Source organism: Petromyzon marinus, chromosome 56, assembly GCF_048934315.1.
Source record: "Petromyzon marinus isolate PM22_M1 ecotype Great Lakes invasive population chromosome 56, UKy_Petmar_22M1.pri1.0, whole genome shotgun sequence".
NCBI lineage: Eukaryota > Metazoa > Chordata > Hyperoartia > Petromyzontiformes > Petromyzontidae > Petromyzon > Petromyzon marinus.
This window is the reverse complement of record NC_133722.1, coordinates 11,026,828-11,051,402: the sequence shown is the minus strand read 5'-3', so window position 1 is coordinate 11,051,402 and position 24,575 is coordinate 11,026,828. Positions and strand designations below refer to the sequence as shown.

At 49.2% G+C, this 24,575-nt stretch overlaps 1 protein-coding gene across 2 annotated transcripts in view; it reads left to right on the top strand.

Annotated features, from left to right (window-relative positions):
- The first annotated feature begins 5,679 nt into the window (after nucleotides 1-5,679).
- Nucleotides 5,680-24,575, top strand: part of LOC116954777 (protein LMBR1L-like) — a 45,760-nt gene continuing 26,864 nt past the window's right edge. The window contains exons 1-5 of one of the 2 annotated variants that reach the window (XM_032975567.2): nucleotides 5,680-6,177; nucleotides 12,513-12,597; nucleotides 20,480-20,513; nucleotides 21,803-21,942; nucleotides 22,661-22,764. In XM_032975567.2, the coding sequence (XP_032831458.2) occupies nucleotides 6,118-6,177; nucleotides 12,513-12,597; nucleotides 20,480-20,513; nucleotides 21,803-21,942; nucleotides 22,661-22,764 (423 nt within the window). In that variant the 5' untranslated portion in view covers nucleotides 5,680-6,117. Of the gene's footprint in view, nucleotides 6,178-6,961; nucleotides 6,969-12,512; nucleotides 12,598-20,479; nucleotides 20,514-21,802; nucleotides 21,943-22,660; nucleotides 22,765-24,575 lie in introns of those variants that run through there. The other variant, XM_076052576.1, reaches the window with a different exon arrangement.

Below are 24,575 nucleotides of genomic sequence, written 5' to 3'. Positions count from 1 at the left end.
AAATGCCAACTTCACCGCCATACTTGCTCATAATTCATGGATGTCCGATTGGGCCCATCACAACCCTGCTGGCCCGGCTGTAGTTCACGCCACTCTTGTCTGGCTGCGGCCACCAAGGTCGCACGGCCGGCCAGGTTCCAGTCGCTCAAGCTGGCACTTTCCCGGTGCCCGCGTGGGCCGCAGCAGCCACCGCGGTGCCTGCATCCCCCACGCTATCGGGGCCATCGGTTCGGGTCGCCACCCTGGAGGAGCGGCGTTCGTGCCCACCGACGCAGGCGCCCGACCTGGCTGACGGCGGCCGGCGTGGCTCCTCGCAAGCCGCCGACGCCGCCGTCAATCGTGCCGCAACAGCTCGGCCTGACGCCAGGGGTTTTCTCTTGGCCGCGCACCGACAGCTCCGCTTTCCCGGACGCGTCGAGCAATCGCCACGGGCTGCCACTGGCGCCGAACGCAGTCTTCCGGCGCCACGGAACCTGGCCACAGTCGCTGGGACCGTCGTCGTTCCCACCGCTGGGCGGCGGAATTCCTCCGTTCTGCAGCAACAGGCGCCGGCGGAGCTTCCCGGCGGTAGCCGTGGCACGCCATTCGCTCGCGCCGGTTCGGCACGCGCCGCCTCCGCCACGCCGCTCGTGCCGGTGACGTCCGTGCCGGGTGAGGCGCAGTGCACGGTCGGCGCCCCAGGAGGAAATCTGCAGGGGGCAGCAAGCGAATCGCCCGCGCCGTGCAGATGGAACGCACGCGCACAGAGCTCCGCGGCCTCTGGTGATGCCAAGTTGCAGAATGATGACTCGGCCGCAGAAACGGTAGTTAATTCGTTCATTTCTTACGTGCTTATTCATTCACGTGCTTTGCGTATAACCAGGTGAGAGTCCGTAGGGATTAATTGACTTAAAATAAAAGACATACAAAGGTCGTCCTGAGTCAAAGCTGAGCGAGTGCAAAGCGTGTGGTTTGCACGGCCCCCCCGTGCCGCGTTTCTCGGCTTTCAAATTCACACGAGCGGCTCGGTCTTTTGCTCGTGGATTTCGCGATCACCGATTGATTTCAGTGGCTTTGCTTCGCAGCGTTCGACGCACTGCGACGCTGCCGCCGTGCAGGTCTCCACCGCGTACCTGAGCGCCCTGCGGAGGCAGAAGCTCGACCGGGAGCTCGTGCTACGCGTCAAGGAGATGCGGCGGCGCGAGCGCGCTCAGCTGTCCCTCGCCTCTCTGCCGCGTCCGCCGCCGGCGGCGTGCCAGAATTCCGGCGCCACATGCGCCACGGCCGAGAAGCTTCTCCGCTGTTGCCCGGCGCAGGAAGCGCCCCGGCTGGTTGGGATTCCCGCTCGGGAGTGGCGGGGGATGAGGCGCCCCAGCGGGAGCAGTGCGGCTTCCCGCTGGGTTGGCTGAGAGAGGAGAACGGGGATGAGTTTGAGGTCGGCGGAGGCGGCAATGGCGACAACGTTCCGGGTCGAAGGGAGAGGCGCGTTGTCGCCCTCAACCAGCATTCACCTGTGTTTGTCCAGTCGTGGCAGCAAAGGTTGGTGATCATGACGCCGGTGACGCAACCGGGCTCTGAGTTCCAGGACCTCCACCTCGTCGGGCAGCTCGCTGGTGCCCCCCGGCTCCCGCTGTCGCACCTTCAAAGTTTGCACGTCACGGTCGACAACAATTTAGCCTGGCACGGAGTGGCGATCGGCGATGGCGAGCAATCGTCGTCACAGATGGAGAATCGATTCCTGCAGCCAAGTGGGTTTTTATAGGGCGTGGTGAGTAACCGTGTACGCAAAAAAAAACTGCGTGACCCTGTCGGTTCGATCGGAGCGCGCGTTGCCGCTGTGCTGCAGAGCCGCAAGCAAATCTGCTCCCCCGGTGTTGCAGTCGTGTTGAACATACCCGCAGACATCTCGACCCGTCCCTCGCGTGCTACGGCAGCGGTACGGCTCGCCAACTGCAGTAGAACAGCGGCCTGGCTCCTCTTGAGCTGCACCGTGCTGGATCGGCACGGCCCCAACGCGGCTGGGTTGTGCATTGGAAAAAGAGAAAGCGTTATTTGATGCCACGGTGGTGAGATGTTAACTCCCTCCCCTTTCATGCAGGAGGTTTGCATATTCTTCCCCCCCCGCGGTTGTGCGGATTTTTTTCGGATCCTCCGGCTTTTCTCTCCACATTTAGAATCAACATGCGTTCAGAGTATTTGGCTGCCGCTATAAATTCTCACGTGATTAGCCTGGCCACTTTGTTGAATTGTCATTTGTGGCCAGGTCGCTTCTGAAAAAGAGCTGTATATATGTTGAACTTTGCACCATACGTAGCCAACCGTGCTAATCGAGTGGGTCTTACCTGGTAAAATAGCTCGGTAAAAGTAAAAAAGTTTTTAGTTGAGTTTAACGTTGAGCCGCGTCGTCTTCCTTCCTCGCAGGAGGATGACGCGTGAGAGAGCGAGGCCCCGGTGAGCTGGGGGACGTGGCGGAGTCGGGAGCGCCGGAGAGGGGAGGAGCGGCTGACGACGGGCGACCAAATCGACTGCGCGGACGATGGCCCACTCGCTCGCCGGTGGCTTGGCCCTGCCTCTTGTGCCACGTTGCTCATGGTGGAATGTAATCACGGCGTCGGTCAGCCGTCTGCGCGCAGCCGTCACTGCCGTCACCGCCGTCGCCGCGGACGGCGATGGCGCGGATGGCGTGACCGAGTTGCGGTCCTCGGCTGACCAATAGAGTGGTTCTCGTAAAGGTCGTAATCATTCTTAAATGTTACGGTTCCATGCGTGGATCGGGAACCAGTAGCGGTTCGATGTTAATCGAGGGGACCGAGTGGCACCGCTGAGAATCCTGGGATCGAATCCTTGTGTCAGCTGCCAGTGTTTTTTAAACCAGGTTCTTATGGCTGGAGAAGTTGATGGGTCTAAGTCCTGGTCACCAATGACTGAACAAAATTTTAATCGGGTTAAAGTTGGTTATGAACTAATTTGGATAAATTCCCACTGAGAATTAAAAGCATCTAAGTTTAACTATCATGCGACGATCCTCGGCGGGAAGGCGGCAGTCACTGTGTATGGACCAGAGGTCTCAGATGTAACTCTGTGGAGTCAGCTTCCGCAGAGTATCCCACTGCTCTGCTAAAACTATGAATCTAACTTTGCAACAACAAAAAAGTTTTAAAATATTTAAGAGTTTAAGATATGTTTTCTAATTTTACACAGTATCAATAGAAAGGGACGTACATTTAACTTACTGTTTAGCATTACGATTGTTTCTTCTCAATACAACAATTTTTCTACCTACGTGACTTTACCGAAAGAACCAAAGAGCATGGATTCTTGCAGTCACGAAAGCTTCAAATCAAGATAGTAAGCAAATCACTAAAAATATTTTGTAAACTAACACTTTACAGTATAATTTTACCAGCGAAAGCCCGCAGAGTTATTCTTTTTCAGAAGCGATCTGGCCACAAAGAGTACTGGAAGAGGAGAGAGGACTTCGTGATTACTGCGATTCTCTTATTGATTTGTCTCCGCGGCCTTTGTGTTTTGAGACCTTGGCACGTTAGCCAGGCAGGAGACGTGGTTGTTGTGTTTGTCTCTCTGCTGCAGCCCCTCCCCCACTGGGCCTCTCGCTAAGACTGCAGGTTGCCTTGTTTTAAATCCTCGTTTTATTAAACCTTGGTCACTGAAACCACGTGGGGGTGTTTTTCTTGACTGTTTCTTCAGTGTTGTTTCATCTCCAGCCGGCTGCTTGGCTGTGTTTCCATTGCAACCGGTTTATCAAGATTATACATTTGTACGCTGGGGTGGACCGGTGCAGGGAGCTGCCATGCAGCTCCATGCCACCCGAGTTCAATTCCCGATCACGGCTGCTTGACATTAGTGGAAAGATATTTAAAGCTACAAAACCTTTTTTTTATTTTGCCAGGTAATGTCCATTGAGCTATGTAGCTCTTTCTCAGAAGCGACCTGACCACAAATGACGGCTCAACCTAAGTGGTTTATGTGCTTCATTTATGGCAGACGTACTCTTAAACGTGCGTTCATTCTAAATGTGAAGGAACACCCCTGAGGACCCACGGGGAAGAGAGAAACATGCAAACTCTAAATATACAGCAGGGGTCGGGATGTATACCAGGCGAGGAAACATCTCGGCAGCCAAATACAAACGGCACTCGTGCGCATGCATTGTGCCCAGTGCAAGCTTGGGCAGTGCATACAACACAATAACCAAGACTACAACCAGAGCCCGTGCCGCTACCGGGCATGTGTGAAAAAGAGCTTTGTTACTCTGGTTCCTTCGGTAAAGTCGCCACGTAGGTAGAAAAATAATAGATCAACACAAGAAGTCTAGGTCAGGTGGGACAGCCACAGCATGAAAAAAACTGAAGTAGGCCCACCTACGTGTCTTTACCGAAATAAACAAAGGGTATGGATTTCTGCAGTCACGAAAGGTTCAAATCAAGAGCTTTATAGTTCATCGGATTCCTCCTGCAGTCTGACTTAAGACTGATGTTGCTTGTCAAGGTTGGATTTTATCTTCCCGTGGATATTTACTTTTAAAAAGTGGCGCGCTTACGGTATATATTATACACACATCGTTCAGTATATACACATATCGTTCGAAGGAATTTTTGTTTTAAGCACCGGGAATTTGATTTAATATATATAAAAAAAAATACTGCATGTGGTTAACGTTCTTTGAAACAGCTTCAGAATCAGAATGTGTAACTATATTGTAGGAATAAAATAATAAATTGATAAAATAAAATAACATTCTCACGACGTTTCGGCCACAACACAAGCGGCCTTCATCAGGTGAAGGGACGAGACTGTCTGGTAGGACAGCGCTGGAGTGAAAGAGCCACGTTCAGATCACGGCCTTTAAGCCTCAACTTTAGCACTTAAAGGCCGTGATCTGAACGTGGCTCTTTCACTCCAGCGCTGTCCTACCAGACAGTCTCGTCCCTTCACCTGATGAAGGCCGCTTGTGTTGTGGCCGAAACGTCTTGAGAATATTATTGTTATTTTATTTTATCAATTTATTATTTTATTCTCATTCTACGTGACTTTACCGAAAGAACCAAAGAAGATGAATCATTGCAGTCACGAAAGCTTTAAATCGAAATATATTGTAGGAATCTGACGAGGCGTGATGCTTCAATGTGAAACTCGACTCGCGCGTCAACTACCGGACGCGTGGGGTGAAAAAGAGCTTCGCAGCTCGTAGGATTCCTCCACTATGAACATCAATATTCATGTACTCAACAAAGAAACGTCGCAAATTGCACCGCAAGCTAATTCCAACTTAATTCCTCCAGGAGAAATGAGGATTCTCAATCTGATCGTTCTGCTCCCCGGCCCGTTCTAAAGCCACGGTGGAGCGATTCGTTTACTTAGAATCGCGTCCAGTTCATTCGGAAGATAATCGTAAACTCGCGAATCGATAGCCGTATCGATCCCATATGAAAATGTTTACTTTTTTACCTCAGAAAAATTTATCGATACATTTATCTCGGCCATAGGAATCGTTTTGGGCGGGAGGTTCAATCGTATTCATCAATCGTAACGGCTAAGGGGTGTATAATTAAGTCATCTACGCAATGTAAATAATTGATAGGGAATCGACAAATGCATCTGTGTACGGAAACACCTGCCAAGAATCGATACACGGGAATCGTTATTCGGAGAACCCCATCGCCACCAAAGACGCGATTCGAGCCTAGAATCGAAAGGTTCTAGAGTCGGTTGTAGGTTCATGAATCGATTGTGGACGATTCCCGCTGTCAGGCCCCAGACAGAGGCGATCTGGGACGCGGCGTTTTGTTTCCCAGTCTCAAATCTCCTCCTCATCCTCCTCCTCACCCTCCTCATCCTCCTCTTCACCCTCCTCATCCTCCTCTTCACCTTCCTCATTCTCCTCATCCTCTTCACCCTCCTCATACTCCTCACCCTCCTCCTCGCCCTCCTCATTCTCCTCCTCACCATCCTCCTCACCCTCCTCATTCTCCTCACCCTCATTCTCCTCCTCACCCTCCTCATTCTCCTCACCCTCCTCCTCACCCTCCTCACTCTCCTCACCCTCCTCCTCACCCTCCTCCTCACCCTCATTCTCCTCATCGTCTCCTCGCCGTGGGGCCGCGAAGATGAAGCGCGATGGCAGACGAAGTTGACGCGAGGGAGCAAGACTTCCACAACCGCGTCAGAGAGAGCATCGTGAGTACCCAGAGAGCATCGTGAGTACCCAGAGGGAGTCGTGAGTACCCGGGGGGACGTCGTGAGTACCCAGAGAGAGCATCGTGAGTACCCAGAGAGAGCATCGTGAGTACCCGGAGGGGTGTCGTGAGTACCCAGAGAGCATCGTGAGTACCCAGAGAGCATCGTGAGTACCCAGAGAGCATCGTGAGTACCCAGAGAGCATCGTGAGTACCCAGAGGGGCGTCGTGAGTACCCAGAGAGAGCATCGTGAGTACCCAGAGAGACGTCGTGAGTACCCAGAGGGGTGTCGTGAGTACCCAGAGGGGTGTCGTGAGTACCCAGAGAGCATCGTGAGTACCCAGAGAGCATCGTGAGTACCCAGAGGGGCGTCGTGAGTACCCAGAGAGCATCGTGAGTACCCAGAGAGCATCGTGAGTACCCAGAGAGACGTCGTGAGTACCCAGAGGGGTGTCGTGAGTACCCAGAGAGCATCGTGAGTACCCAGAGAGAGCATCGTGAGTACCCAGAGAGACGTCGTGAGTACCCAGAGAGCATCGTGAGTACCCAGAGAGACGTCGTGAGTACCCAGAGAGAGCATCGTGAGTACCCAGAGGGGTGTCGTGAGTACCCAGAGAGCATCGTGAGTACCCAGAGGGGTGTCGTGAGTACCCGGGGGGTGTCGTGAGAGCATCGTGAGTACCCAGAGGGGTGTCGTGAGTACCCAGAGGGGTGTCGTGAGTACCCGGGGGGGTGTCGTGAGTACCCGGGGGGGGGGGGGGGCGGCGTCGTGAGTACGCAGAGAGAGCATCGTGAGTACCCGGGGGGGGGGGGGGTGTCGTGAGTACCCGGGGGGGGGGGGCGCCGTGAGTTCTCTCGACGGCTGTGGTGGAGGAGGCCCATCGACACCGCGTGTGGGTCGGGCTGCATTCGCCGCAGTCGCACCACTGGTGGCTTGTCTATAATGTACCTCAACGGGTCTCTGAATTTCCATGGGTCTGTTATATGGTCCATAGTTTGGGTTGCATGGCCACAATCGCACCACTGTGGCTGCGTCTTTAATTATCCATGTGTGGAGGAGTTGTGGTGCAGCATCAGCATGGTGTTGATGCTCTGATGTTGCGGTTGATGGAACCACCACCGGTATCTTCGAGAAAGAGGAGAAAGATCAAAGCCAGGAGGTGCTGCGATAATATTTGGGGTCCTGCGTGTACGCATGTTGAACGTCTTTCGTTACCGTACGTAGCCAGCCGTGCTACTCGGAGGTACGGGGGAAGGACAACAAGCTAAACGCAAAAAGCCGTTTTAAAGAAACGAGTTTTCAATCTAGATGATGAGTTAAAAGTGCATTGCGACTTCCTAATGTCGGAAGGAAGAGCGTTCCAGACAGCCGCAGAAGCGCGTCTGAAAGCCCGAGCTCGATAGCTGCTGTCAGAGGGGTGATGGCACTGCCATCAGCAGAGTTACAAGCGGAGACATTGCATCGATTGCGCAATGGGAATGCAACTGAGTGGGGGGCGGGGGGGGGGAGGTTAAAGAGGAGCACAAAAGAGAGGGCGCTTTGTTGTGGCGAGGCGGCTCTCCGGGGTGGCGTGGCCAGGGCCTTGCGACACGAAATCAGCTGCGAGGAGCGTGAACCCAGGGCGTGGGGCACGAATACATTTCAGAGACTTCTAGAATTTCTGGCAAATCGCCTGATGAAAGCTGGATGAGTAATCACCAGCGAAACGTCGTACTCGAATTGTAAATGCTGTGGGTTTACTCTCCAACACACCGGTGTGCTGAAGTAGTAACTAATTGGTACGTTTTGTTTACGTGACGCACCTTACTAATTGACTGTGTCGGGTGACGTCCTTCATCATCAACTCGTGATTAAAACTGAACAATTTTAAACAAAACTATTTTATTTTACCTGGTAAAGGCCCACTGAGCTGTGGTAGCTCTCTTTCAGAAGCGACCAGGCTATCACACAAATGATAACTCAACGAAGTGGCTTATCGCGTGGACATTTATAGCAGCCACATACTCGAAACTAATGTTTCTACTCTAAACGCATTATGAATTACCGCGGTGTGTAATAATCGTAGTTAATGCACGCCGCCTGCTTCACAGCGGACATTAAATATCCCCTGATGTTGTTCGCAAAAGCAGAGCATGGTCCAACATTTGCCAAGTTTCTAAAATCGCACTTTAAATTACTCCCTTGGAATATGGACAGCAGTCGTAGCGCCCCCCCCCACTACCGGCAGGCTAATGCCCGATTGTAGGCCAGGTTCTGAGGCGCCTTGTGACCGCTGCCACTGGGGGTGCCCCTTTCAGACGTGTTGAGGTGAGTTGTGAATCCCTCTGAGACGCCCCAACATATTTATAGGAGGATGTTCTATCAAAAACAAATGATGATCATCGTTTTTGTCAATGTTGACCCCGCCGTTCTCAATCATGGTTGCATGCTAATAAAATAACCCGGTGTTGGACGTACGAGGACAACGTTCATCATCCATGCTGGCGTATCGATCATGCGTTCACGTTCGTGTTCGACTTACAGCATTTAATGTTTTGAGACTTGCGCTTAATGCAAAGCTATACGTCTTTCGCTCTTCATGCAGGTCTGCTGATCTCCATGTTATTCTGTTTGTATCTGTGGTGGGTCTCTATAGATCTTTACCCTAAGTCCATGTAGATAGTTTATTTCATGGGCTCTTACCGGTTATAAATAAAAACTAGTTATTTGGTGACGCCTCTGCGTTGGCAGAAGTGCATTAACGAAAAAAAACTCAACACAATCGTCAATAACACTGTGGCCCCAGAAATAAAATAATATCAATATAGATAAGACGCTTCCTCCGGCTTGAATTCGTTACCGCACGCAGCCTCGCGGTCTGCGCTGATCGCGACAACGGCAGCGCGAGCGAGCGGACATGGTCCGCCTGCGCCCACAGCTCACGGGTTGTGTCGGCCCGTGCCTAGTGCCGTGGGTTGCGCTTCGTTGTCGGGTGACCGCCGCGTTGCTTTGCGTCACCGTTGACAGCTCGCGGTCACATGGGCGCCTGTTTTTGGTACGACGAGTTGGCCCGGTGTTGTTTTTCCCGCACGTCTTGAATTCCTCCGCTGTTTCTAGGCAGGTGTCTCGGGTCGGCGCTGGTCGGTTATGCTGCCGCCGCTCATGAGCCCGCACGCCGCTCGCGATTTTCAAGTTTGTAACGCTCGCTTTCGCTCACACGATGTGAATGTAAATACATGTGAGGACGATGATGCCATACTAAAGCTATGGCGTATTTGGGAGAATTTTTTTAATGAGCAAGCACTCGTTAAATTAAGCACTCATTTAATGGAGTAATCGGTACTGTACTCTGTGAGAGTCTAATGTTCTGTGTGTGAGTGTACGGTTCTATATGTGAATCTATCTTGTTGCGTTTTTCATTTCAACAATTTTTTTGTCTGGACATACAATTTTTTTTAATTAAACTGGGCGGAGCGATATTTATCAAAACGGGAAATACGATCAGTGGGTATTATTCCGTAGATGTGTGGTGGTATCAGAGTGTCGCGGAAACCCTTCTGCAGTGTCAAGGTTAGGACTGCCCCTGGACGGTGCAGATGTTCGCGCTTTGAATACAGCGACTGCCCTGATTAACTATTTTATTAAACTATTTTTTTTATTTTACCAGATAAGGCCCCACTGAGCTATGTAGCTCTTTTTCAGAAGCAACCTGGCTATCACAAATGATAGCACTACTCGGTGGCTTATCATGTGGAAATTTATAGCAGCCAATTACTCTAAAAGCATGTGTGTATTAACTATATTCTTTGGGTCTTTCGGTAAAGCCATGCAGATAAAACATTTTTTTCTATCTACGTGGCTTTACCGAAAGACCCAACGAATATGAATTCCTGCAGTCACGAAAGCTTTAAGTCATGTATTAACTATGATAATACTGCTGCGTGGCGTTTGCTTCACTCACAGCGGTCTTTACAGATCCATTGACATAGTTCGCAAGAGTGGGTCATTGAGTGCCAGCTTCATGATCCAGATTTGCCAAGTTTGAATATTTTGTGGACTCTAAATCACTCAGTTGGAATCTACAGAGCAGTAATCACCACCCTCTTCTGTGAAAACTTGGAAAAACCCTCCTGAGAAAAGAGTCTTGAAACCCAAGTGAGGCTTTCGTGAGTAATCTCACGTAACAAAATTGCACAATTAAGGTGGCATTCAAATTTGTATGCTATTTATCAAAATCACTCAGGAATTCATGGCGTGGGTTGCGTTTTTCTGCCCCTGAATCTCGATTGTACTCACTCGGTGTCAAAAGTAGAGGACAAATTCACTCTTGAAGCAAAACCTTGTCCCGAGCGCTGAGCAGAACGGTAAGCTGACACGGCAGCACGGTTGACATGCTGGGGTGTAAATCATATTATCAGTGGTGGCTCTTGAGCGAGTGTACGATGAGGGGGGGGGGAGTCTTCCTGGCGTTTAGCCGCTGAGTTGCAGCCATGCATCCCTAGAAAACGAGATTTGGGTCTTCGCAATCGAAATCCTCGCCCGCTCCTGGTGGGACGAGCGTAGTGCACGCTCCACAAGTCTGTCGGTCCAGTAGGAACGGCGAAGCCCTTCCCGTGTTTTGAGTGTGACACGCCTCTTTCTGTCGGGTGCAACAGCGAAAGCTCACGGTGATTTCCTGCTCAGATATCTCCTCGTGTGTGATTAGCCCGTTACTCCAAAAACGGCTATTAACGTTAACTATTTACATGCCAATTTAAAAACTCGGCCATCATAAAACATTTTTATTTATTTAGTTCTTATCAGGCCACCATGATATAAACAGGTGCCATCTCCAGCTTTTACGATCCCCCGTGTTTTTCTCCCTCTATATACCGTATGTGCTATGAAGGATTATTGCCTGAAACGTCTATTTATATATTTTTCCTTTTAAGGCCACGCAGTGTTATTAACGGATGTGTTGAGGTTTTGTTGGTTTGCCCTCGTGTTGGGAAAAACTCATTTCTTTTAAACTGCTTGTTGTTGTGTTTAGTTTATTGTCCTTCCCCCGATTGGCATGGTTGGCCACATATGGTGCAAAAGAGGACACTTGAAGGAATGTCGAAGGTTGCTCTCCGATATCCGCTACTGTGCGCCGTTCTCTAGCACAAAGGTTTACTGAACTCATGGCGTGACGCCGACAGCACAATCGGGATAACGCTGGGGAAAGACACAACGTGTAAATGTTGAGGAATAATCTTGCAAAAGCCTGGCTTTTGTAACGGATAAAAACTAACACATAAACCTGTTCACTCTTGCTTGGAAAGCATGATGTGCTGCTTGAATGAGCATCCAGATGCATTGATGCTCATCTCGTTTACAGTGCTCCAGAGCCAGTGGTGGAAGTTCCACATTCCTATTGACTTCCCCACACCGTAGTATTCACTTTGTCGACCCTGGAGAGGTGATGGGCCGAGTCAACCCCCAAACCCCTGTGTATTTGAAGTTTGCGTGTATCTCTCCCTGTGGTGGCGTGGATTTTTCTCCAGATCCTTCGGTTTTTCCCTCCACATTTAGAAACATGCGTTTAGATTTTTTGGCTGCTATACATTTCCATATCATAAGCCACATTATTGAGCTTCTGAAAAAGAGCTATATGCTCAGTGGGCCTTTTCTGGTAAGATCAAAATAGTTTATACACTGTGGGTGTAATTTCTTTGTTTATTAGCTGCGTACTGGGCCTTGGTCATAGAGGCTCATACACTTAACTATATATAGAGACCCACGGACTTAGAGAGAACCATCATCGCCTTACATAGTGTCCCATGGATCCGCATAGAGAACCATAGATTTAGATGTCTATAGCCTGATATACAATGCAATGTGGATTAATGTTGCGATGTTTTATTGTGACTGCATCTCAAGACTCAGCACCAAAACCGTGAGCATATTTATTTTATAGAGAGAGAGGCAGTCAGTCACAGCCAGAGGAGCAAGAGGAATGTTTTGAGCCTCCAATTGAACAGAGACAGGGAGCCGACAGCACAGATGACTGGAGGAAGGCAGTTCGAGACTTTGGGACCAACAGAGGATAATGAGCGACCTCCCCACTGAGCGAAGGTTGACTCTGGGCTTCCACAGTAAGCATTGGTTGCTGGAGCAGAGAGAGAGCATGGAGGGGTGTCGAGTGAGTTGAGAGGTAGGAGAGTGTGTGGAGTGGAGTAGAGTGATATGACAGGTAGGAGAGTGCGTGGAGAGGAGTAGAGTCTTTGGAGAGGAGTAGAGTGAGGTGAGAGTGAGTCCACAGATGTTCTTGAAGATGGTGATCGTGATCCTGCTTTCAATCATCTGAACTCTTTGTCCGTTTACTCACTTGCAGATCTGCTTCCTGCTCTTCACCACGCTCTACATTGTCTCCTACGTCACCATCACGAGATACAAGAAGAAGGCGGACTTCATATCAGGTGCCCCCTGAGCTACATTATCTGCGATAACAATGGAGCGGCTTCGGTAGATTACCGGTCTCTCCTCTGGACGCGCCCTCCGAGAGATGTACACAGCGGTGTTCCCTCGTGATTCGTGAACTTGCTATCCGCGATTTTGGCTTTCCGCGAATCACATCTGGAACTGTACATGACTGCATCGAGAGAGAGCAAGTGATGAGAGAGAATGTAATGAGATCACATGATGAAATAACGTGGTTAAAGAGATAGAGAGAACTTCTCAAAGCTTTAGAAGCATCTGCAGATGTTGCGCGTACAATATTCATAGGCCAATATCATTGTTGTCCTTCCCCGCACCTCCGATTAGCATGGTTGGCTATGTACGGTGCGAAAGAAGTTCAACATACATACATTATCCGCAACATTTCTTATTCACGATGATCATGAATAATGAGGAAATTCTAATATGTGGTGCTGCTCTACAGCACCAGCCTTCTCTGTACGGCTGATGTTGATATGTGGCAACAACCACAATTTCACATTGAAGCGGTTGAGCCAGATGATTGCGTCAGGAGTAGCGGAGTGCTGCGGCACTGCTGTATTGCTGCTGTATCACATAGATCTCTGTGCAAGTCTAATGTTCTCTGTGTGAGTGTATGGTTCTACATGTGAATCTATAGATCTCTGTATGAGTCTAATGTTAACTGTGTGCGTGTATGGTTCTACATGTGAATCTATAGATCTCTGTGAGTGTGATGTTCTCTGTGTATGGGTCTCGTGTGAATCTATAGAGCTGTGTGAGTCTATGAGTCTCAGTGTAAATTTATAGACCTCTTCTTGTGAATTATCCATTGAGTCCTGTCATGTTCCATTGTATGTTCGGAGGTGAATACAGTCGCACACTACCAGAGTTTTTAAAATCCTGTTTGTCCCCTGGCTGTGGGGCATGCACATTCCTGTTGAGGCTCCTATAGCTGCCAGGTGTGGATAACAACCCACACCTTGGGACACAAGAGTGTTAGTGGTTCGCGTAGATGTGTGATGCTTCAAAACGTGCTGGGTTTCGCGGCGGCCATAAGATGGTAATACAACTGTTCGGTTTGTGAACCCATCTGTGTGGACATTTATCGTAATTCCCCTTCTATCTGGGTTTTTTTGGGGCACTGCAGTTTCATCCCATGTGCAAAACCCACGTAATAAGAATAATAATGCGATTTGTAACGCGCCAAACAATGTCACGGACATAACTTTCTGACCCGCCCTATACTGGACATCTGTAAAAAAGAGTTTTAAAGCTTATCGGATTCCTCCAGTACAAATACATATTCTGACTGATTTCTAAATTACCGTAACTATGGAGCCAGGCGAAAGAGGGTGGGGTCTTTTAAGATAAAGGTTTGTATGTATGTTGAACTTCTTTTGCACTGTACGTAGCCAACCGTGCTATTCAGAGGTGCAGGGAAGGATAACACATTAAAGACAAAAAGCCAGTTCTAAAGAAATTGGTTTTCAAACTAGGTGATTTAAAAGTGCAAAGCTCCAGTGGCTTCCTAATATCGGAAGGAAGAGCATTCCAGACGGCCGCAGAAGTGCATCTGAAAGCGCGCATTGCAGTGACTGTCTTTGTTCGATGACTAGCCAAAAGCCGCTGGAGTCTAAGTGTCTCAAAAAGTCAGTGGCAGTCCCGGTCCTCAGTGTAGACATTTATTATGTTCTGAAGTAATTGGAATAACATCCCATGTACACGGACCCTCCTGAAAATATCTTGAGACTCGCTCAGTGAGGCTTTGCCAAGTTAACAAATAACATTTCTATTACAGTCTTGATTCATACTCTTTGGTTCTTTCGGTAAAGTCACGTAGGTAGAAAATTAATAGGTCACGACGTTTCGGTCGCAACACAAGCAACCGTCATCAGGTGAAACAAACAGCAGGAGTACTGCTGACGTAGCAGAAAGAGCTGCTGCTATTACAGTGGAAATCGCACGGGGGGGGGGGGGTGGTGATTAATTAAACGTTCACTCTTACAATAGACCTCCAGACCTGTGCTTAAAGTTTCGCATTCGAACAGGAAACACCGTTCACACAGCGCTTATTCTTCCAGCTGCCAAACCAATGAATTACGTTCACGTGACGGAGCACGTGCAATGACTTGAGGAGCGGTGCCAGAACCTTCTCTGCGTTTGCTTTGCTCGCCTGACCTCAACATCGGGCCGCTTACGATAAACAGCCATAAATCAAATTTGAAGCTGAAGCACCCCCACCGAGAGTGCATAAGCAGCTGGGTGGACTGGGTTCGCAAGTATTTGTCAGCACGCGTGTCGATGTCGCTTACCAAGCCCCGGCGGTAATTGCCGGAGAAGCTCCGGCACGCGAGCGACGAGACGTATGCCCCTCCTCGTCCTTGTTGCTGGCACCTGCAAACCCGCACGTCAACAGCCAACCCTACGTGGTCACCACTGCCATCACCATCACCACCTGAAGCTGGGAATCACGGCCGCGGGAGACGAACACTCTCTTCTAGATTTAAAGCTTTCGTGACTGCAAGGATCCATACTCTTTGGATCTATTCGGTAGAGTCACGTAGGTAAAAAATAAAACAACAAAAATCACGACGTTTCGGCCACAACACAAGCGGCCTTCACCTGGTGCCTTCACCTGATGAAGGCCGCTTGTGTTGTGGCCGAAACGTCGTGATTCTTGTTGTTTTATTTTTTACTTATGTGACTTTACCGAATAGAACCAAAGAGTACGAACACTCTCACCGAAGAGAAACTCGAATTACCACTTTTTGCACACTGGTGGTGGGACGTGTGTGCTTACGATGCAAGTCTGCACACATTCTTTAAATAACAAAATAATTTACATTTTTTTACAATTTTATCCCGATTATGTTATCTATCAAACTACACTATAAACTATTTTTTATTTTAGCAGGTAAATCCCACTGAGCTAAATAATAATTTTTCAGAAGCGACCTGGCTACAAATGATAGCTCAACGAAGTGACTTATCACGTGGAAATTTATAGCAGCCAAATTCTCTAAACTCACGTTGATTTTAAATGTTGAGGGAAAAACTGGAGGTCCCAGAGAAAAATCCACGAGATCACGGGGAGAGAGACATGCAAACTTCAAATATACAGGCGTCAGGATCAGGATCGAACCCACGACCTCCTGTATACTAGGCGAGGTAGTTAACATCCCACCACCTTGGTGCTCCTAAACTAAACAATCTCACTGAAGAGAAACTCGTGTTTCCACTTGTTGTTTGGTGGTGGTGGCGGTGGGACGTGTGTGCTTGCGATGCAAGTCTGCACAGATTCATATTCTTGGTTCTTTTGGTAAAATCACGTAGAAGGGAAACAATAAAATAATAAAACAATAAAATTCTCACGACGTTTCGACTGCAACACAAGCAATCATCATCAGGTGTGAAAACCACAGCAAGAAAATTTGAAAAAAAGTGGCGTTTTTTATTAAATCTGCACAGATTCTTTAAATAATTAATTTGTGTTTTTCTGCAAATTTGATACCCGATTGTGCTATTATTGTCGTGTCCTGAGACGAAGCATTCCGTCGCAACTCTTACAGAGCAGTACGACCCTTTGTGTAAGAGGATGATCCGCCGAACCGAACACCGTGGAGCTACCCCTGAGATCCCTTTAAGTAGTGAACTCTGATCCACACGCAGTAGGGGGCAGCACTTTCCCCCTCGCTCTACTTACGAGAGTAATGTTCGCCACATGACAATTCCCATTGATCATTATTTTCTCAGGACTGACATTTAGGTTTTTTTCTTTGCAGTGGTGGGTGACTGGGCCTAGATCATCAACTCATTGCACTAATCAGGGGGGGTTGTCTGAAATTGAGGCGGGGATCTCAGTGGAGCCAGCTTGGCACTCTGCACCGTGTTCTTATGAACGCGCATTGAGGGGTTCTTTCAAACAGGTTATTACCGTTTCCCCCCCCCGAGTCCCTTTAAAACTCCGTTTCAGCGTCACCATTAATCTCAATTGCTTGTCCGACAGTGTTATTTTTTTTATTCAAATTCTGTTGTACAATACTCACAAATGTGTCCTTGTAAAGTTGCTAAATTTACTATCTGACCAGGTGAATGGTCTGTCTAACCTTCAGGCCAAATCTTACACCATGTTAGGCCTCTACATTCAGCGCATACAGTCAGTGCCACGGCAGACAATCTGTCCTGCATCCACTCGAACTTGCTTGCGCTCAAAGGTTTTTCTGGGCGGTGGTGATTATGCTCCTGGCCTGTAATCCAGTACCGTGGAGGCAGCGAGGGTTGGCGGATCACCGCACGAATGTCTTCGAACTCCCTTCCTGTGGGCGTTGCCAGGAGAAGTCCGGTACAGCAAATGTGGACTCCACCTGTTCCATCTCTCTGCTATAAAGTGTTACCCCCTCACATGTGTGAGTTTTATGTGGGTGCTCTGGTTTTCTTCCACGTGTAAACTCACTAATTAACTGATAACACCTTCATATATAGAGGACCGCAGAGCTTGGGGGGGCAATTTTGTGCCGGCTCACAATCATGTGGCTGCTGTCTGTGGTTCCTCCTCATTCCTCGGGATCGTCCTTTTTCTCTCTTTGAGGGCGAGCAACTATTGTGCGGTAGCACGTTACAAGTTTAAATAATTATTCATTATTGTAGAATATTTCGTGATTTGTACTGCGCTCTTGTCAAATAAAAAATCAATAAAAAATAGCAGTAGAATACTACTTTGAACGAAACGAGTTGCTAAGCGAGCAGCAAGCCGTTTCAGTCATCCATTCATCGGTTACAAAAATTTCTTACGTCCAGATACGTGCGGCGAATTGTGAACATCTGCCATCCTATTGTAGAGAACTGGCTCCCACCATTACAATGTGGTCACTATGGGTGGGAAAGAAAAACTCACAAACGTCGCTCCTCTCTTTCCCCAGCAATTCGGTGAATTGTAGAAAATGATATCTTGAGAATCTTTTTTTTCTTACAACGCGGCGAATTTCTGTGCCTTTCTAGTGGCTGTAAGAGTGACCTTAACCCCATCGCGCAATGCACGACCCTGAAATAAAAAAAACTGGAAGAATCGACATATCGTCATCACCCTGCTAATTGGTCACCCCATTGCTCGGTTGAGCAAAGTCGCGGTTTGATCATTGAGCTGTACCATTGTCCATTGTGCTCGTATCCTATGACCGCATCACGCGGAATACACCCGATCTCGGAAGCCGAGCAGGTTTAAGCCAGGGCAATGTTGCATGGGGTGACAACTGTCCATGAAATGGGTTTTGTAGGTTTTATTTCAGCACAGGTTAAACCCATTGAGCATAAATGCAATTTTTTTCGATAGGGACCTGGGTACAGAAACCTGGTTACAGTAAAAACAATAACGAGAACAAAACAATCCACAAACAACTGTACATGGTCACGTTCCGAATGGCAAGGTCGTGCATCAACACGGTGCAACCAGTGCAAACTGTACAAGGCTAATAGCACGCATCGCATACAAACCCCCCATTAAGATTTCATAGCAGAGCGATTAATTTCACCAATGTCACAGGCGGCTGCTGTGCTGTTGGTAGCAGGGGGGCAATGCAGGAAAAGCTCATCCTTGTGCTTCACTCATATGCTCCAACATCTCTGCTCCTCCACATTCACCAAACAGCACTGACCGGTGTGGTGAAGTATGGTAAAACGACCCCCCACCGACGACCCTCATCCAGCGGCGGGAAGACCCTCATCGAATAGCGGATTGACACGATGGGCCCTGTATGTGTACACGTAGAAAAGAGTTTGTAAGCCACGTGTAAATGTTTTGAGTGGATGGCGAAGGGTTACTGAGAGTTTGTATTGTTAGGTTCCTCGCCTGCGGCGGATCTGCGTGGCGAGCGATGAGAGGGCAGGGAATGATGGGAATGCGTCGAGCACGTGCACGGACTCGCACGCCCTCGCACGTCCTCCCACAGGTCCCCCTGGGTTCGGTGTGGGCTCTGGCAGCAACGGCAGCAACGGGGATTGCAGTAAAAAGCATTACGAGCGACAACCAAAACAGCACGCAAACAATTGTGACAAATTGATCGGTTGGCGCTGCTGCTGCTGCTGCGTTGACAGTGGTGCAAGAGCAACAAATAACAAATCTCAACAGAATCAGAATATGTATTTATAGTGGAGGAATCCGATGAGCTCTATAAAGCTCTTTTTTCACAGATGTCCAGTCGGGGCATGGGGTGAGAACGTTACAACAACAAATAATACAAAAAACACAATCGTAATGCAAAGTATAGGAGAGGTAAACAAATGACCCCCACTGAAAAACACTGGGAGAAACCCAAGAAGCCGAGACACATAAAACCAAAAAACTCAAATGAATACCTGGTGCGTTGTGTCAAACATCAGCATTGGGTTTCAAAGGCGGCCAGACGTGCTGCTGACCATCACCCCCGCTCGTGTGCCTTGCTGGTTTTCCTGAGGTGCTCGTAACAGCACTTGCCCCAACAGTCTGAAAGGCTATCAGGGGATCTTTGTCTTTATGTGTGTGTTGATGGTCATTTACAGCAGCAGTTTCTCAACTGCAGTCCTTGCAAATACCCTACAGCCGTCCTGGCGGCGGTGGCTACGCTGTGCGTGGCCTGTAATCCGGCACTGTGGAGGCAGCGAGGGTTAATGGCTCGCGAACCAACGTTGTGAAATTCCTTTGCCATGGGCATCAAAGAGGTGCCCATACCCTGGCTTGCCAGGGGAAGGCCGGTACAGCAAGCATGTGGGCTACACATAGTGTATGTGGGCTACATAGTGTAGCCCACATGCTCCATCTATTTATTTCAAAACCACTAGTTCCTGAAGAACTGCATTGTGGTCATTTTGTCTTTATTGGTCACATTTGCTCAGTGTAATGACGACTCAAGATCACTGGTAGTATTGCATAACACTTTGTGTGTTGTTGAAACTTTACCTAATTATGGATCTTTCATGATCTTATCCTTGAGCTGTATTAGCCAATGGTGTTTTTTGTCAAAGTTATTTTGAAGTACCCTGGGTTGCTCCTCGTGAAGTGTGCTCTATACAGCAAACTGTATCAATAGTAATGATAATTGTTAGTAATTTAGTACGTATATTATTCGTGCCATTCTTGCTATGATAGTGATACAGAGTTTTGATTTAAAGCTTTCGTGACTGCAGGGATTCATATTCTTGGTTCTTTCGGTAAAGTCACGTAGAAGGCAAACATGTGACTTTACCGAAAGAACCAAGAATATGATACAGAGTTGTTTTTGACGGAGCCATCCTCCTTCACGCCAGGCCATCTCAGAACACTTTACACATGATAACATCGCATCCCATCTTAACACATTTGTATGCATATATGTTGAACTTCTTTCACACCATACGTAGCCAACCGTGCTAATGATGTTTGAAAGGACACCCCCCAGTGGTAGCTGTCCCTGTGCGGCACAGTGACTCAGCACCTGGCTTGCAAGCGGGCATTAGTCTGCCAGTAGAGGTAGTGCGATGATTGGCGATGTGTGTACAATTCTAATTCCGTGATTTGCGGCTTAATTTTTTCGAATTTAACAGATCTGGACCACGACACTGGCACACGATGGCCTACTCGTTCCGTACTGCTTCACGGAATCTTAAACGTCCACGGTGAAACAGACGGCGTGCACATTACAGTTAATATACCCGCAGTATTAACCAGGGAGGCCCGCCGAATTCGAACCGCGAACCTCTGCGACAAGCGGCGAACCCGCTTCCGCTGTGACACGTAAGCGCAGCGCGTTAGGCCGTTGCACACTCCGCGTGCACCTGGTAGTTGGTAATCACAGAAAGGCTGCATTCTGGTGAGTCTTGAAGTTGCGGAGAATGATGGTCTTAACCGTACGTGTGTTCATGTTTTGCCAGATGATGACGAAGATGCCATGGTTAACAGAATATCGTAAGTTTTGCGCTTATGCATTGCATTCACACTTGATGTGAACGACTCGTGAATGGCAGCTTGTCCGTGTGTGTGTGTCTAATGTATGTTTGCGGGGAGCGGCAGTGTAGTGTGATTAGCACGCTGTGTTCCGAACCCGGGGACGCGAGTTCGATTCCCGCTCATGGCCAACACCAGTGACGATTATCTGAACTGGTCGTGGGGCCTTCTCTAGGTCAAATCAGCCTCAAATAAGTGCCTGGTACGATGTGTAAACATCGCCACTGGGAAGACAAAGGTGCTCGCTAACAGCACTTTCCCGAACAGTTTGTTCAGGCTAAAGGACCTTTATTTTTGTTTGTGTGTTGTATGTGTATGCTGTGTTTTGTATGTATGTGTGTTGCATGTGTAGTGTTGTAAAGACGAGTAAACTTCTTAGGAGGCACACTCTGTTTATTGTTATTCTTTCCTCATACAATCCTTAACACACACAGAGGGGTATACGGTCCCCTCACCCGATACCCTAGGGAGGTACAACCTCCTAGCTTGGCGGGACTTGCACGTCTACCGCTAATCTCCTAGCTTGGCGGGACTCGCACGTCTACCACTAACCTCCTAGCTTGGCGGGACTTGCACGTCTACCGCTAACCTCCTTGATACCTGAGGAGGTACAGCCTCCTAACTTGGCGGGACTCGCACGTCTACCGCTACCCTATCCCAGAGTCCTCCGGCTGGGACCTAGGGGAGGCTATCTGACCCACCGCTGGCCCGGTGGGTCCTGACCACTGGGTATGCCGAGCCTTAGACCTCAAAAGGGCTGGAAGGCTAGTCCAGGGACCTAGCTAGTCTTCAGCCCGGGCTTCGGTCTTCGTGTAGGGAGAGAACTCCTCGAGCTCTGCGTGGTCACCCTTCTTATACTCGTTTGTGGCCAGGTACAACCAATCCCACATTCCCACGTGGAACCGTCTGATTGGTTCTTACCAAACGGTGGCTATGATCCACTTCACCTCGTCTGACCCCAACCGTTATGTACCCAGAGGTAACGCTGCACTGCCCCTTTGATACCTGGTGGCAATGCAGGTTACCGAACAGTGTGTAGTTAACACCTCTAGACATGTATGTGGGTTGCGCGTGTGTTTGTGCGCGCGCGAAGTGTGTCTTACGTATGCCGCCAACGCACCTTCGGCACTTCACGCCGTCTCAGAGTGCACCTAGCATGGCACAAGCATCGTGGTGACGTCACCGCCGCTCAACGACGAACGTCGGTTGTTGTTGTCACTGTGCCCGCGTGCATCCCTGCGTTGGCGCAGGCTGTGGCTCTGCACGTTTACGCTCGCCATGTCGCTGGGCGCAGTGCTGCTGCTGCCCTTCTCCATCGTCAGCAACGAGATCCTGCTCTCCTTCCCGCAGAGCTACTACATGCAGTGGCTCAACGGTTCGCTCATCCACGGTGAGCACAAGCCGCCCCCGTGCACCACCCCCCCCCCCCCCTCACGAAGTGGTGCGACGCCATGCGGAGGTTGTGGCCCGACAGGGAGAGATTCCTAAAGGAAGATGATGGTGGTGGCTGTCACGGAGACGATGATAGTGATGATGGTGATGATGGTGATGATTGTGGTGAAGGTGACGGTGATGATGGTTATCTTGGCTGTTGATGATGATAATGAGGAGCGTGATGTTGACTCTGATCATGGTGTTGCAGATAATGATGAATGTAAAAGACGATGATGGTAACGGTGATTATGGTGGCGGAGGTTGTGTTGGTTGTGTAGTGGCTGCGCTACGAACCCTGCGACCTGAGTTCGATTCCTGCTCATGGCCAACAACAGTGATGATTATTTGAACTGGTCCTTGGCATCCCCTTGGTCGACTCAACATCAAATATGAGTACCTGGTGTGGTGAGCTAACATTAACGTTGGGGAGACAAAGGCGGCCTGGCATGGTGCTGGCTACCCACCCCCTCCTGTGCTGTTTTGGCCTTCATAGAGACTCGCTAATAGCACTTAACCCAACTGTCTGTGAAGGCTATATGGGGGATCTTTGTCTCTGGTATATGTTGGAGTAGACATTAGTCGTTATAGGAGTGATGTTGGTTGTCGTTGTGCCGTGACGCTCATGGGACGACGATGTGCGTGTTGACCATCGTGTGCATTATGGTGATCCTCAGGGCTGTGGAATCTGATCTTCCTCTTCTCCAACCTCTCGCTGGTCTTCCTCATGCCCTTCGCTTACTTCTTCACGGAGTCCGAGGGGTTTGCCGGCTCACGGAAGGTGAGCTGCAGCCTCCCACTCTGCTCCCCCTGCACTGCGAAGTCAAAGGTCCTCGTGTCAGCCTAATGTCAGCGTGTAACACCGTGCCAGCCACCGCCGTTGCACAGCGTTCGCTCGCTCGCTCTCGTAGAGAGGGAGAACGACTCGGAGGCGCCAGGAGGAGGAACCACAGGCGAGTGGTAATGGTAGAAGCCATGCGGTGAGCCGGTGCCAACAATTGCCCAAGTTTGGTGGTGATGTCAGGCAATTCATGAGCGTTTGCATGTGGAAAGGAAACTGGAGCACTCAGAAAAAACCCACGCGTGTGAGAGGGGGCAACACTCTATCCCATACAGATGGAACAGGTGGAGTCCACATTTTTTCTGTACCGCCTTATCCTGCCAAGCCACGGTATGGCAACCTCGACGCCCACGGGAGGGAGTTTTACAACATGTGTGTGATCCACCAACCATCGCTGCTGCCTCCACAATGATGGATTAGAGGCCAAGTACATAGCCAACACCTTCCGGTTAGGGCAAGTACTGCCATTAGCACGGTTAGCTATATATGGTGTGAAAGAAGAAGGAAGTTCAACATACATACATGTGCACCTATGAATATCGGCATGGCATGGGTATTGAGGACAGCATCTCAGCCAGCCACCTTTTTTTTCTCCAGCGCTGATGTTCTATACGCACCGCACCAGGTGTTCTTTTTAAACATCGCCAGGAATGAAACCTGGGTCGCTAGCTTCGTACTGCAGTGTGCTAACCACTACCAACCAAAGACACACACACACGGGCGCCCTTCCCGTCTATTCCAGGGTCCCTCCCTGTATCACTCAGTCCCACATGTTCGTCAGTAACTAAGCTATTTACATGATCTGGGTGTAGTTTGACCGTAGTCGTATGCTTTCTTAAGTGAAGGCAAATGGAGAGCCCATTGAGACATGAGTGTCTCCTATGTTCGAGACGGCCAATCTGGGTTTCAAAAGCGTTGTGGTAAACGTGGACAAAAACGCATTGTTGGGCCATGCTGCTGCTGCTGCTTTGGTGTGGTGCACAGTCGGCAACAACTCAACACGTTGCTCAATAGCGCTACAGCAAAAAGGATTGTATTTATTATTTGAGGTGACGTTTTGGTAATTTCCCTTCATAGGAAAGAGAAGGGAAAGGCCATGACCCAAGATGTAGCCGATTTATATATTTCCTTTTAGGTCAGTGTTATTGTCGAATATATCTCGATTTTGTTAATTATTGACCCATCTTCATCTTCAATGTCATCGCTTCAGGCAATGGCCCTTCTTTCACGTGCTATGAAGAAGGGCCATTGCCCAAAACGTCTACTGTAACATATATTTCTTCCTTTTAAGGCCACGGTGTCATTGACTCGAGCCGTGTCGAGTGTTGTTAACCATACAGGGTGGATTATCTAGCCATACGGGAAACCTGAATTGAATACAAATTCGCAAAAGTCGTGCGTATGCACAGATTATGTCATGCTTCCCAGCACGCGTTTGTCCTGAGAATTATGTAATTAGTTGTCATCATTAACGCTGGGTGGTGGCACTGGGTGTGGTGACTCAGTGGATAGTGTGCTTCCGCTATGAACCCAGAAAAACCGAGTTGGATTCTTGGCCCGCGGCTAACATCAGGATCTAAACATATGACCCAGCTGTGCCCCTCAAGTACCTGCCTGAATCAGTGTCTGACTACTAAGTTGATATTTGAACCGGCCCTATGCTGACCACCCCACACACACCCGGCCCCCCAACCCCAACCTCTCCACCCCACCTTTATCAACCAACTCTGATCAGCATGGCGAAGTATGGT